The sequence below is a fragment of the Microplitis mediator genome, chromosome 2 (assembly GCF_029852145.1).
Source record: "Microplitis mediator isolate UGA2020A chromosome 2, iyMicMedi2.1, whole genome shotgun sequence".
Classification (NCBI taxonomy): Eukaryota; Metazoa; Arthropoda; class Insecta; order Hymenoptera; family Braconidae; genus Microplitis; species Microplitis mediator.
Genome location: NC_079970.1, coordinates 5,681,585 through 5,696,537, shown reverse-complemented (window position 1 = coordinate 5,696,537; position 14,953 = coordinate 5,681,585). Strand labels below are relative to the sequence as shown.

At 29.7% G+C, this 14,953-nt stretch overlaps 2 protein-coding genes across 2 annotated transcripts; both read right to left on the bottom strand.

Moving 5' to 3' along the window:
• Positions 1-204: 204 nt before the first annotated feature.
• LOC130664179 (ubiquitin-conjugating enzyme E2 L3) lies at positions 205-2,246 on the bottom strand. The gene is made up of 5 exons (XM_057463997.1): positions 2,039-2,246; positions 1,763-1,952; positions 1,453-1,548; positions 1,192-1,378; positions 205-645 (listed from the first exon to the last, which is right to left on the bottom strand). Exons 2-5 carry the CDS (start codon positions 1,787-1,789, stop codon positions 479-481), a joined length of 477 nt encoding a protein of 158 aa, XP_057319980.1. The 5' UTR covers positions 1,790-1,952; positions 2,039-2,246; the 3' UTR covers positions 205-478.
• A 2,023-nt stretch (positions 2,247-4,269) lies between these two features.
• Positions 4,270-9,268, bottom strand: LOC130663279 (phospholipase D1). Its single transcript, XM_057462407.1, has 4 exons — positions 8,928-9,268; positions 7,593-8,222; positions 6,964-7,508; positions 4,270-6,890 (listed from the first exon to the last, which is right to left on the bottom strand). Exons 2-4 carry the CDS (start codon positions 8,183-8,185, stop codon positions 4,540-4,542), a joined length of 3,489 nt encoding a protein of 1,162 aa, XP_057318390.1. The 5' UTR covers positions 8,186-8,222; positions 8,928-9,268; the 3' UTR covers positions 4,270-4,539.
• Positions 9,269-14,953: the final 5,685 nt, after the last annotated feature.

Genomic DNA, 14,953 nt, shown 5'->3' with positions numbered 1-14,953 from the left:
AACTCGATGTGACAAAAAAATATTTAGTATAGAGATAATTTTAAAATAAAATAATGGAATTAAATAATAATTTAAATGCAGTATCCAGTATAGTTTAAATTTTGAATTATGCGCCAGAATACAGAAAAGTTTTTACGGTTATCATTATTTGATTTATTATAATAATAATTATTAATATTTATAAAGTATGCGTTTTTTTAAATATACTGTACTCTTAAGAGTTTATTTTTTTATTTCTTCATCTTATAAATATTATAATTACCATGTGCTCATCGTCGATTAACCAATACTGTACACGGGAAGCGAGGAGAGGGAGGGATAGATAACTATTTTATTAAATTTAAGAAAAGAGAACTGAACCGGATTGAATTTAAAAATGAAATGAAAATAGAAATAGAAAAAAATAAAAAACAAAATTTTCTCCTTGCGGTATTTATATATTTTAGGCATCGAGGTGAGATACGACGACTAATCAACGTTATTCCGCAGATGATGGCTCTCGTCTTTTCTCCGCATGCTTCTTTGTAAATTCTTCAGCGTTTTTTAAATATTTCTTTTTGTCTTTAAGAAATTCTTCGGCCAAATCCGCCCTCAGCGGGTGCTCGGGTTCCGGATCGTTTACTAATGCAATTAACGCTTGAATCACTGCAATTTAATAACTTACTTTTATCATACAAATTATATTTTAAATCATAAATTTTCTAGAAGTTGTCTAGAATGCAAATAAAAATTTCTGACATTTATTCATTTCCAGACTAAAACAAAATAGTAGACCTAGTCCCCGATCAGGGAACTAATATCCGATTACTCCATGTCTTTGTATAGATATATTTAGTAAATATAAATATAAAAATACATGAGTGATCGGGTACTAGTTCCCTGATCGTGAGGTGAGTTGATAAGTTTTCATATACGTTGCCGTGTTTGAATAAGTGCGGGTCTTTGCATTGTAAGAACCCCAGCCCACTGCTCTGTCCGAGTAATTATAAAATTTGTTAGAGGCCAGCCTAAGCCAGGGTTCAACCCGCGAATTCTGGTGGCTGCTGGTAAAAATCGCAAAGACAAAAAGCGATTTGTCTCAAGATAAATTTAGTAAATATAAATATACAAATACATGAGTGATCGGGTACTAGGTCTTTTACCTTAAATATTAAATGTTCTATTGATTAAAAAGTATAAAATAAAATTAACCTTGATCAGTTTTTGTCGCTGGCTTCCAATTTTCCGCAGTAATTATTGGTAAACAAACTTGACCTTTCTCATCAACATTTGGATGATATATTTTAGTCTTAAATGTTATCCTCGGTGGTTTGAATGGATACTCTGCAGGGAAATTTATTTCGATACGAAACGCTCCCTTATTATACGGCGGGTTATCCTGGAATTAAATGTAACCCATAAAAATTATTTATCAATAACTAAATAATATTCCTCATATATTCATATATTTACCGGTAAAATTAATCCTTGCCAATTAAGAATATTGGATTCATCAACTTGAATGCTCGTAAAGTTTTTCATTGCCGATGCTCTCAGATCATTCAGCTCCTAAAATTTTTTTAAATAAATTAAACTGGTAAAGAAAAAAAAACATTCATTTGATACAAAAGGATTTATCCTTGAGTTCAATGACTTGATACTTTTTTTTTCGTACAATTAAATGTTAATGACACACATAAATTACAATGACATGAATAAATATATATTTGAGACCCGTGATAGATAATTTATAAAATAAAAAAATAATAATTTTTGAATTTACCTTTTGCAATCTTCTGGTAGCTGCCATTTTGAATAAAAAAATTAACTCTTATAACTATTAATTATTACAGTAAGTATCGCAATAAATAGTGATATAAAAAAAGTAAAGCATGTAATCAACAGCCGCAATTGTCGTGAATTTAAACTTCCGATAGACTCTTGTCCTCTTGGATCTTCCGTACGATGACCAACTATATTATTACAGGATTAAGAATTCAGTCCTCAATAATGTCATCTATATATTTATGTATATATATATTAAGACAAATATAAATACTTATAATATGATTAAAAGTACAGAATAACGGCAACAATTGTTTGGTTTTATTATTTTTAACGATTTAATTCAGTTTAATGCAGCCACACTATTTAAATTGTTCACTAAAATGTAAGTATGTAGGCTACATAAATGAATGAGGGACAAATTTTATAATAATATCTAGCGTTTTCTCGATCACGACACCATCATGGACGTGTGTGTATTTATAAATAACCATTGAATTATTTTTTGGGCTGTCAATTTGGTAGGATGAATTTTTAACACTAGACAAATAAATTTTTTTTTCTTCAGTTTTTATTAATTAAAACTTTGGTAATTTAATTACTGATATTTATTTTTAATTTATTGAGTAATTTAATTGGTGTTTAACAATTAATACTATCGTTTTATTGATTGTAGTATTGGAATAATTATTTATTGAAAAATTACTGAAGTCAGCGCTGCCAACAATCGGTGTCGCGAGGGAGCGTTAATTTAAATTTTGCGCCATCTTGAGTGCGTAGTAAATTTAAATTTTGCTGCGCATCGGCTTTTTAAATTGGATCAGTTTTACTTGGGAGCTGTCTTGAGATGTCGGGTAAATTTTTTGCTGATAAAAAAATGAAGTTCATTTAATAATTAATGGAGAGAAGTTATTTTAAATAATTGATTGTGATATTGGAAGAGTTCAAAAGAGAGGAAATTCAAAATGTGTTTCGACGGACAGTATGAAGACAATGGTTCGTATTATTAGTTTTACTTTTGATGCTGAAAATTTTCTTGTTTTTAAGTATCGAGTTAATGGTGCGATCATCAGAAAAATTCAAAAAAAATATCTAGAAGTAAAGTTTGAAAATTCTATGATCCTGAAGTTAGCAGACAATTAACAATTTTTGAATTTTTTTTTTCAACAAATCAATTAAAAAATAAAAATCTAAAAATATGCACTTGTAGAAAATTTAAAAAACTATAAGTATAAAATTTGAAAATTAATGTGCATTTTTTATAAATATTATTTTTAAATTATTTACTTTATTTATTTGTAATTTTGTCTGATGTCTGCTACATTCACACTCATAAAAAATCCAAAAATTATTAGACGTCGGCCTACTTCAGTATCATAAAATTCTTCACATGCATTTTATAAAATTATTGCCTGCCAATATTTACTCATTTATTTTAAATAAATAAATTTTTTTAATGACTACTACATTCAACATTATTTACAATTCAGTAATTTACGCTAATTTATTATAACTTAAATTAGCAGACAATTGAAAATTTGAGTGTTTTAAAATAAAATATAAACTCAATCCTAATAAAAAATAATTTTATTTGAAAATAAAAAAATTGAAAGATGTCTACTATTATCAGTATCATAATTCACTTGGAATGACATCACTTTTAAAATTAATTTTGGAAAGTCATTTTTTTGTCTATTTTCATAATTAAGAAATCTAATTAAGTATAGATATTTTATTTTTTGATAAATTAGAAAAATTTTCTCACAAAATTTCTTCCTCTGCCTCATTAGTACGAAAATACAAGTCAAGTATTTGTATTTTTATTTAAATAATTCTTACAAGTATTTTTTATTCATGATAAATCATGATAAAAAAGATATATGTATATAAAATAAATAATATCAGAAGTTAATGACAGCAGCTGAAACTTTATTAGGTCAGTCAATTTTGATACGACAGTAGTTTGTCATTCAAATAATTATCTATATAAATTTTTGTTCCCTAGTAGCACAGAGACAACTTTAAGATGTCTTTTAAAAGGATAAGACAAATTTTTTTTGTCTCAAAGTCACCTTTTTTGGTATAAATACGACATGCAAATGTTGGTTCCGGAGACAGAAAAGAGTTGTGTTGTTTTTCCTGTCTTATTTCAATTAAAAAGTCATTTAGATGAGTTATTTTATCACTATTTGTAATTTACTTTTTGTCGTCACTTGTGTCAAGTCTTTTAAGTAGACATTTTTTCGGTGACATAAATTTCTAATTGTTTTGTCAACATATTGATGCCTTATCGATATGTCAAAAAGTCGTCTAAAACAGATATCTTATAGATGCCACAGGCAAGCGTGTTACTTGGGTTTCTGTCGATTATTTTTACGCATTAAAATAATGAAATCTACGAATAAATAAAACGAAAAAATAGTATTTTGTATAAATTATTTAACAATTGAGTTTTATTTTTTAGTAACAAATTACAAAAACAAGATTATATTATTTAATAAATTATTTCTCCAAAAATAAATACATTTATTTAACAATTTAACTACTAAGCAATTATCAGTAGCTTTAAATTCATATAAATATGTATATCTTTGTACAATTGTATATGTTTTATATAAAATAACAGGACATTGATTATTAAAAAAAAAAAAACAATGCAAAATATGCGTACCAGTCGTATATTAAAAAAATGCAACCGCTGGTTTCAGTTTTTTAAAAAAATTTACATAATACTGTAGTAAAAAAAAAAAAAAAAATAACGATATTTAATATAAATCAAGTCCACAAAGACGTAGGCATTATTCCTTCAACTGTACCAGCAGCTGGAGTTAATGTTTCGTCTTTTAAAAAATCTAATGGTAAATCAACTAACTGTCCACGTACGTTCATCAACATTTCTTGTGCTGTCATATGATCAGAAGTACTCAGAGGCACTTGTTGTAGATAAAAATTCAATGTTTTAAAGTCAGTAACTTCATTAGAAGGAATACAGCGAAATACTTGTTCGAATATTTCTGTATTTTCCGAGCTTACTTTTTTCCAAATTTCCCAGTAAAAAGATTCCTTGATAATATCATCGACATTTATATTTTCAGATGACCAGAGCAATCCTAAATGTTCACGGAAAAGTTGCTTACGCAGTGAACCTGAAAATTTACCGCATGGATAAGGCGCCGAATTCATTTTTCCCTCTTGGAATTCCAAATCATGAATGATGACAGCTATTTCGCTGTCTCTCCTCGCAATCATACTACGATCATTTATATTCGCTGATCCACAAATTACAGTTTTATCATCAACAATCATCAGTTTACTGTGTACGTAAATTAATTCTGTTACCATCGTACCGTTGAGTAATGAGTGTGTTCTTAACCCATGAAAAGTAATGTACTCACTGGGATTATCAACACCCGCTGCAATTAATCTATTAATTATGGCATCATTTCCTCGTGATATTGAGGCATAATTCCAGTGAGTTATTGCATGCAAAGCTGTACCAGTTGGACCGCCAACTTCACCTTCAAATCCCGGCAGTAGAGGCATCACCACAAATACTCTAAAAACCGCACCCTCTCTGTGTGCACGTAAAATTCTCTTTAGTAAAGTCTCGCCTATCCTATTTCTCACCACGTGTTTATCCATAGTCGCGAGAGTTATGAAAAATTGATTTTCTATGTAAATAAATTTTTCGGAATTCGTTATTGCTTCGATGTAGGCTTCATGAATACTCTGTTCCACAGTGTCCGACTCGAGGAATCCAGCGGACCAGGAGCTCACGGATCGCAATACTTGACACTTGACATTGTGTATGGAGCTGTCAGGAATAAAAGGAGCATTACTGGAGCAGTCTTTGTAGGATTTTGGCAGTAGAAATGGGTAAGTTGAACTCAATTTAGCTTTTTCTAATTTAATGGCATTCCAACGTTGAATAAAGTGTCGAGCGATATCCCGCGCAGACGCGCCTTGAACCATAACTCCTATATCATGCCAAGGCATCCGCGGAGTCGTGCTCCTGTCAACGAGATCTTGATACGGGCTTTCGAGATTATCAAAGTCTTTGACAATAAAATTAGTGTAGTCTTTACCGAGCCACAGTTTAGCTGCACCCGGAAGACCCGATAGTATGTCCGCATTATTTTTCAAAACTCCCTCCAAGTCAACGGGTTCGTGAATCACCGCCCTGTCGACCTGATCACCACCATCATCATCACTGCTATCATCTAATTCATGTGGATTATAAACCATATTAATTAATTCCTGACGTTTTATTTTAACATTCTGCTTGACTCGATCCACTGTCGTCTTGGCCATGTCCAGTATATTTTTTTTCTGTGGGTCGGGTGTATTGCATTTGAATCTCTCAGTATTTGAATCATCTGGCGGAGATAAAAATCCCGGATTGATAGCTGCAGTACTCTGAGGGGTTCGTGGCGATGAAAGAGTTTTACTGGGTCTTGGAATTATCGGAAGAAATCCGCTAATGGCCATTGCTATTGTATTGGTAGCTATTGCTAGAGGAAGTACCACATGCTTATTAGCTCTAATTTCAACAGTACGTTTGCTGCTGGTGGTTGTCACTCTCCCTTTGGTGGGTATGTAGATACTCGACTGGTGAACTGAACCCAGGTCCGTTAATCTGTGCTCATTAGTATCCCATCGTCCGTAGCAAAGATCAATCCCACCAATAAATGCCAGCTTTTGGTCCACTACAACTATTTTCTCATGATGAGCCCACAAAAATACTCCAACTCTCGCATGGTCTGGGTGCCTAAATACTTTAATATTTTCTGGACACAAAGAAACTAAACGTTGCTTACTGTAATAACTATTTATTCCCAAGGCTAATTCAACTTCTTTGTAAATCATCACAAATATTTTAATACCAGCCATGGCTTTACGCTGTAAAATTTTATCTAATCGCCAATAATCGCCGTCAATCATCGGTCTCTTCATATATATTTCCGGTGATATCCACCAGTCAGCGATAAAAATTTCTTCACTTGCACTTTCTAACGCGTCCGCAACCGCTGACATGTAACTGGAACCGTCGATAAACCAGGCGGCTGGTGTTGGTGAACGGTACGGTGCGAAAGATCGGTGAGGATTTTGCTGAATAAAACATTTCCCTAAAATAATTATTAAATTAAATGAATTATTTGATTGAATCTCTATTGCAAAGAAATAAAAAGAAATATTTACCCTGATTATTAGCAACATTTTGAATAAACTCCAGCCACTCTTTGGCTTTTCTCCTTGTCCAACACTCAATAACAATATGCCGACTCGAGTTAATAATTTGCAAACCATTTCGTGAGCCAGTGGCATACAATCCAGAACTAACTTCAAAACAATTATCCATCAAAATTACAGAGTGTATTCTACCGTCTTTAGGTCTTATGTAAGCGATAAATGTATCTTTAACAACAAAATGACGTGAATGCCATTTACCGCAGAGTGATGTACAAAAATGACTGCAGTGAATACAACTTATACTTTTTAAAAGACCACAAAAATTACAACCGGCTTTTGAACCCGAACCCGTACGTTTTAATATTATTGACTCTTTGCCCTTATCGCCCAGATCACCAATAAACGAAAGATGCGATAATTCCATAAAACTTATCGTCTCTGGATGACGTTTATAAATTTCTATTTTCAACAAATTACTCAGGTAGTCTTCGAGTACTTTCATTCGGTGCTCAAGACACTCGTAAGGCACAAGACCGTCCGGTTTGTTGGGGAATCTGTCGCATTAAATAATGAAATAAATAAAATAAACAAAAATAAATGAAATAAATAAAAAAAAAAAAAAAGTAACGAATAAAAACCTCGGTAATGCACCTCTGGGTTTATTTTTAAGTTTACTGTCATCCATATTCTTCAAACTATTCCTTCTGCTCCTGTGGCTTTTCGTAGGAAACGGAATAGTCAAACTGGCGCGAAATATTTTCAGTTGATTGTGCAAATTTTGAATATGCTTGTAACGTTTTTTGACAGTCCAGACAAATGGTCCATGTCGAAACTCAATAGTATACAAATTCGGATTCAATAAATGCGTGGTTACGCTCCGTTCATTATCGATTATCCTCACGTGTATGTCTTCCCCCGGTATAAATACGTTATGTTTCTGCGATTTGAATTTAACCGCCGGTGCATGAATTGCATTGAACGGCAGTACATTTACTTGTCCTATTCCTTCTTTATTTCTTTCGTTACTCTCATCATCAGCACCATCATCATTATCGTTATTTCTAATTTTATTATCATCAGTTGATTGACGTTCGTTATCTGCGACCGTTATCTCCAGGGAGTCTGGTACTCCGAGATCATCATCGTATTCCGAATCATGGGACATTCCGTGATCTTCATGATCGTAATCCCCGCTTGATTTATCTGTTTCATGCTGACCATTTTTAACCATTTTCTTTATGAAAAATATATACACTGATAATTATTATCTGTAATAACAAAAAATAATAATAATAATAATAACGATAATAATATAAAAAATAATAACCCTGAAGTTTGTAGACAATTAAAAATTTTCAAATTTTTTTTTTCAACAAATTAATTTAAAAAAAACAAAAACTAAAAATATGCACATGTAGAAAATTTCAAAAACTACAGATGCAATTTTTAAAAATATTTTTTTTTTTATACTTTATCGTTTTAAAAAAAAATTCAAAAATTATTAGACGTTTGCTAACTTATGATCCTGAAGTTAGCAGACAATTAAAAACTTTTTGATTTTTTTTTCAACAAATCAATTAAAAAAAACCAAAACTAAAAATATGCACATGTAGGAAATTTCAAAAACTACAGGTGCAATTTTGAAAAATATTTCTTTTTTATAGTTAATCGTCTTTAAAAAAAAATCCAAAAATTATTAGACGTCTGCTAACTTCAGTATCATTAAAAAATGTTAATTTTATTTTTACTTAGATTAAAATTAATGATTAAAAAATATAATCGATAAAATTACAAAGCATGAACAAAGAAACTCTCTTTTTTTGGCCTTGAAATTTAGGTCAATTCAATATTTATAATTATATGTACTCTTTATGTTTACAAATCATGTTAATAATAATAATAATTATTAATTACTAGTCCTTTTTAAAATTTTAAATTAAAAGTTTATTAATATTTAAATAATCAGTACTTACAGGATCACAGATGTGGTAATAAACAAAAGTAAATAAATAACCAAATATTATAAAATTACTTTTGTATGAGGTTATAAATAAGTATTACTCTATTGGAGGCAATAATTGAAAGTAAAACAATAAGACAATTGTTAATATTAGTCAGCATGATATTATTAAAGTCATTAACTTGTTATCTCGATCAGGTTACTTTATAGGTGTAATTAACTGGCTGAGAAATTTAAGTGCTTTTGTTGATAAATTTAATTAAATGGTTAACTTTTAACTGTACTAATAACCTGACATTAGTGTGTGACATTCTGACATTACACGGTACAGACTAAAGGTACACACGGAGTTACAGACAGACACATGTACGAGTTTACTCACGGGTATTTAATCACGACATTGCTCGAAGAAAGACGAAGTATCACGATTTTTAAGACAGATGTTGATAAGATAGAGATTCTTAAAATTGTGATTTTACTGATATCAGTGACGTACATGGAGGAAATTGTAGAAGGAAATGATAAAAAATGATCAAGGGCTGATTGAAAATACTCATTGAAAAGTATTGAAAATTATTTAAATTCTTTTCAATCCATACGGAGATTTTGAAAAATATCAAATGGAATTGAAATTTCGATCATTTAAATACTTTCTAATTTTTATAATGGAATTCAAAAGTATTGAAAAGAATTCCATCTTTAATCATTTTAGAAAAAGATTCAGAAAGATTTGAAAATGTGAATTCATTTTCATTTATTTCAATTTAAGTCATAATTCGAAATATGGAACTATTTTGGTATTGAGGAAGATTTAGAAAGGTCGAAAACTGTCAATTGATTCGAATTTTTTTCAATGCTACTCGTAACCCTAAAATTCGAAACTTTTTTGGAACTGACGAGGATTCAGAAAGATTAAAAATATCAATTGATTCGAATCTTTTTCAATTCTATGGAAGTTTAGAAATTCTTATATTATTTTTAGATTCAATATAATTGAAGTATTAATTTTATGTCCAGATGAAAACCTTGTGGAATAGGATTTATTCAAAAGTATTCAATTCTCATCTCTTTCAATACTTTTCAATAAGTATTTTTAATCAGGGGTATTTTGAATAATCAATTAATTAACAAAAAAAATTTCGCGAATCTTTAACGCGAAGCGGAGAGGTAGTGTTCTACTGTTACCAAATTTGAAAACTGAGATTCGATCGAATAAATCATCTTCACTAATTTTATATAGGATTTAAATAAATAAAAAAAAAAAAACAGAAGCCCTAATAGCAAGAAGAAACTTTCAATGAATAATTCTAACATAATCATCAGGGTCGAAAAATTGGATCTGTTTTAAATCAAATAAAAATTTTAAGCAATTTCTATTCAGTTTTACTTTTTATTTGTTTTCAATTAACATTTGAAATTGCCTTAAGATCAAAATCTGACTTTTCCTCGTAATATATTTTCTTTTGATTTTATCTGGATCAAAATCAGACTTTTACTGCCTATTATTTTTATGTCTGTTTTTGATCGTCTTTAGATAAAAAAACAGCTTTAAATTTTTATAGAAATTTGAAGGCAGACCAATTGATCTAAATAAAATCTAGTTAGACTCAAATCAGATCAAATTCTTTGACCCGGGTATACGTTTTTTATTTAGACTTGATTATTTTTACTATTCTATCGACTAAACTTGTGCGCTATAATTATTATTTTGAGCCTCTAAAAATTTTGTATTCTCTACTATAATTTCTATTTTAGACAAACAATTTTCATTGCAATTTATCATACGGGGAGATCGATATGAAAAGTTTAATATTTTTTAAGAATACAATTTGAACGAGTTTTACTTGTTAAGCTCAATTAGCTATCTGTTATTTTTATATCGCGTCACTAATTCCAAAAAGACTTAATTTTTATACGCCCTTTTGGCTTTAGTCACTAAGTTTAAAACTAAAAGAGCGTATCATTATTTTTTTCATTGTCAATCATACTGTAGACTTATTCTAAAGCTGAAAATTCGAAAAATAATTTTGAAAGCCAAAAGGGCGTACACAGTAAAAAACGAATTGTCAAAGTGTAAAAAAAGCGTGTGTTAAAATTCTGAGTGTGAAATTTTTATCACTTTTATGTGTCAATTTAACACACAGTACTTATCTTGTTTGAACTGTTGCAATCGATTGATTTTTTAACATAAAGAAATGTCATTTTATTCGAAAGTAACACTTTTTATATGTTACTGTTAAATCAACACACAAAATATGTTAAAAATAATGTCGACAATCACAAAAGAATTTTTGGAAAATTTTTACTTTCAACATATACGTGTGTAACTTTTTTTGACACACACAGCATGTTAAAATAACATATAAATAAGTGTAAAACGTTTGTTTTACATACGATATGTGTTGATTTTGACGAATTCTTTTTTACTGTGTATACAGTTAAAAAATTTGTGTTAAATTTAAAACAAATCACATGTCCCAAACGTTCCACGCAATTTTTTGTGTTAATTTAACACATTATACTTGTGTCGAACAATAACAGGTTTAAAGCTTATCGAGATCGGATAACACATTCAACTTGATTTAAACTTACACTCGATGGTGTCAAATAATTGACATAAAGTATTTAACCATTGAATTTTTATACTCAAGAACACAAAATTTTCAACTGTGTATAATTTAAGCTATGTGCTATATTAGCTTCGATTTTTTTTTAATTTTTAGCTACAAAATAAGTCTACAAATCGATTGACAATGAAAAAAAAAAAATTATACGTCCTTTAAGAAGTAGTGACGCGATATCTTTTGTGTATAGTTACTTTATACACAAAGAAATTTATATTTAGATGCACGGAGGGAAAAAAATTGTAATATATACTATCGCAGCGTAATAGCTACTATTATTTTAATATAATAAAAACTATTGTTTGAATATAGTAGGCTTTCATATGCTATAGAGTAATTTTTACTAGGAGAGTAATCTCTACTATCTTAGTTGGTATTAAAAATGACTAATCGCAGTTGCATCAAATTGTTCATGTTACTAATGCAAGATGGTAACGGTTACCATCGCACATGATAGGAATCACTATACGTATTGTAATTGTTAATATATAAAGATAGTTATAGTTAAATTTTGCGATTGTATATAATAATTATGATTCGGACATAGTAGAAATTTCAATTCGATATTTTTCTCTGCGTGTGGGATAATTGACGTCGGCAAAAATAATATACCAATGTCATTTAGTTGACGTGTATTATTTTTAGTCTGACATTTTAAAAGACACCTGTTCAATTTTTTGAGGTCACTATCGAAAGCATCCTCTAAATTATGTATATTTGAGCTCTAATAATTTTTAGTTTTGTTTTTTCATTTTTTACTCAATCGTTCATGCGAAAAGTTGTTTCGATAGATAATAATTTTAGCATGAGTAAAATTTATTCTAATTGGTGAATACAATTATTTTAATGGATTCATATTTTGTTCTAAATCACAAGTACATACTTTGTCTTTATTCTTCGATAATGGATTGGAAAATGTACTGAAAGTGTATACTTGAAATACTTATAGTATAAAAATATAGACATAAATTTACAGAACATTGTAATGAGGAGATTAAAATTTTTTATTTTACTTTGTTTACTATATTAAATTTTTATGGCGAAACAAAGATGATAATTAAATAAAAATAATTATCAAAGTTCTTGTTATTATATTAAATGACGAGGTTAAAATAGATGCTAACTATAGTGGGGAAAATAATTCAAATTTTTGAAACCCAAATCCCGCAACCGAAACTAAAAAATGGCAAATTATCAAAATGTAAAATTTCTGAAAAAATTTGATTTTATAAGAAATTTCGGAACCTGGACAAAAAAAATATTTTTGATCTCAGAACATCTTCATAAATCTTTGAAAATTTGAATAAATTAGATATATGTTTATCCCATTAGATCTCAATTATTTTCATCCGGGAAAGATAGTTCGTTGTTTTGAAAAAAACCTGATGGTAATTTTGGAGCGATCTTCAGTTAATATCAATCGATTGATTTTATTTTTCTGCATTTTTTGATTCACAGAGACCTAAATTCCGTATTTTATTTAGACCTCCACAGATCAAATAATATAAAAAAATGAATTTACTTAAATTAAAATTCTAAAAGAGCCAAATCAAACTCAAAATTAAAAATTTCAATTTTAAAATATATTTATCCGCTTAGATGCAAAATAAAATTTTTTATTTCAAATTAATTCAGAAGTAAAAGGATAAAATTATAAGCGACCTAGTAGTCGTAACTTTAGATTCCAGGATTACAAAAACACTTAATGATTTTCCTTAAATTTAAATATTTTGTAATAAAATACTTGTCAAAGCTTATTATGCCAATACCGCTCCTTTATTATCATCAATAATATAAGTAGAATGAAGATGTCTCTGCGTCGCAAGTGGAAACAGTCATCACAAGTCAGACACGTCAATACGCCTGATTAATATATGGAAGCATCTTGATATCTTCTCACTCGTAATTACAATAATGTCACATTTTTATTTTATCTGACCGAGTTTTTTTTGCCTGCAATTACGTATATTTCTTACCTTATTACTTATAACTGAGAATGTCAAGGGAAAGCTATGTGTTAGCGACGCGTAACGTCCAGCGTCGTATACATCCTGTCACTTTTTAAATTTCAAAGATTTACAATAATTATTTAAAAATAATACTGCCATTATATTGGCAATAAATATTTATTCATTTAGCTGAATATTATTCTTAAAAAAAAAAAAAAAATTAAATAATATCCTTTAACAAACCAATACAATGATTCTTAAAAAAACATAATTTCGACAGAATATTTTCATGAGTATTAGAAATTTATTATTAAAATATGAAATAGCAAATTTAAAAATGATCATTCTAACGTCAAGGATCGACACGCTCGAGTGATTGAGTTATCCATCAGTTAAGAACTCTCCGTTTTATTCACTATTTGAGTCAATCGTTTTATTTTGTTGGCGTAAGTTGAGTGCTGGACGGTGTGTGGGCTAATCTAAGTGTTAATATCAAGAATGACCAGCGGCTAAAAGCTAGCCAAAGTGATACTCATACTCTTTTACGCCAGTACGGGGAGTATTGGGCCTTTGGTTGGGCTTGAAAAAACCCCACCCGAAACCCCCGATCCTCCAAAGCTCTTAAGGATCGCCAATGGAAGGGGCCACTCAGTTGGTCTCCACTCCAGCAATCTCCAGTAGTAGGGCAGCAACTAAAGTCCAATATACGGTACGATATATACGAGCGAAAGGGAAAATGCCACAGTCTCTTGGCACACTCGTACTTTTTTTTTATTTTAACTTTTTCTCCTATCCACTCGCTTACTTACTTACTTGCTTACTCTCTCTCTCTCTTTTTGTTTTTGTCTTTGTCTTTTCCCTCGCCTGTTGCTCCTGCCCCAGCTCCGGTTTTTTTGACATGGCCATTCGATCGAGTTCCATTTGTCTTCGACACTACACCATAGACTGTCGTACTTACTGTTGTTCTGCGTACTCTTGTACTCCGAACCGGCTAAAATGTTCTAAGACAAGTGTCTTATCATTTTTTTATCTTGTCCTCATCAAAGGATTTCACAAGTCATCCCACAATTTAAATAAATAAAAAAAATTCAATTAACGTTTTTTTTTTAATTAAACAATTCAATGTGATTAAAAAAAAATTTTTACTTAATATTTTATTCTTATTAGTGCTGTGTATTTATTTATTACTTTAAGTCAAAATCCGTGAGCTGTGATATGTTGAAGTTGGATTAAATTTATTCGGTAAAAGGTAATCAATTTGTAAATTTAAATAGCAGTTTTTTAAAAAAAGTGTTACGAGAAATTATTATTATTTTATCAGTAATTTACATGTTGATTAGAAACGCCAGTGGGCATTTTAAGTTATTGTCCATAAATAAATTCTTATGATTACTTTCAAGCTACACAGGTTGCAGGAAATTTTTCAGTTAAAAGTATAAATAAAAACAATTTAAAATCCTGATTTA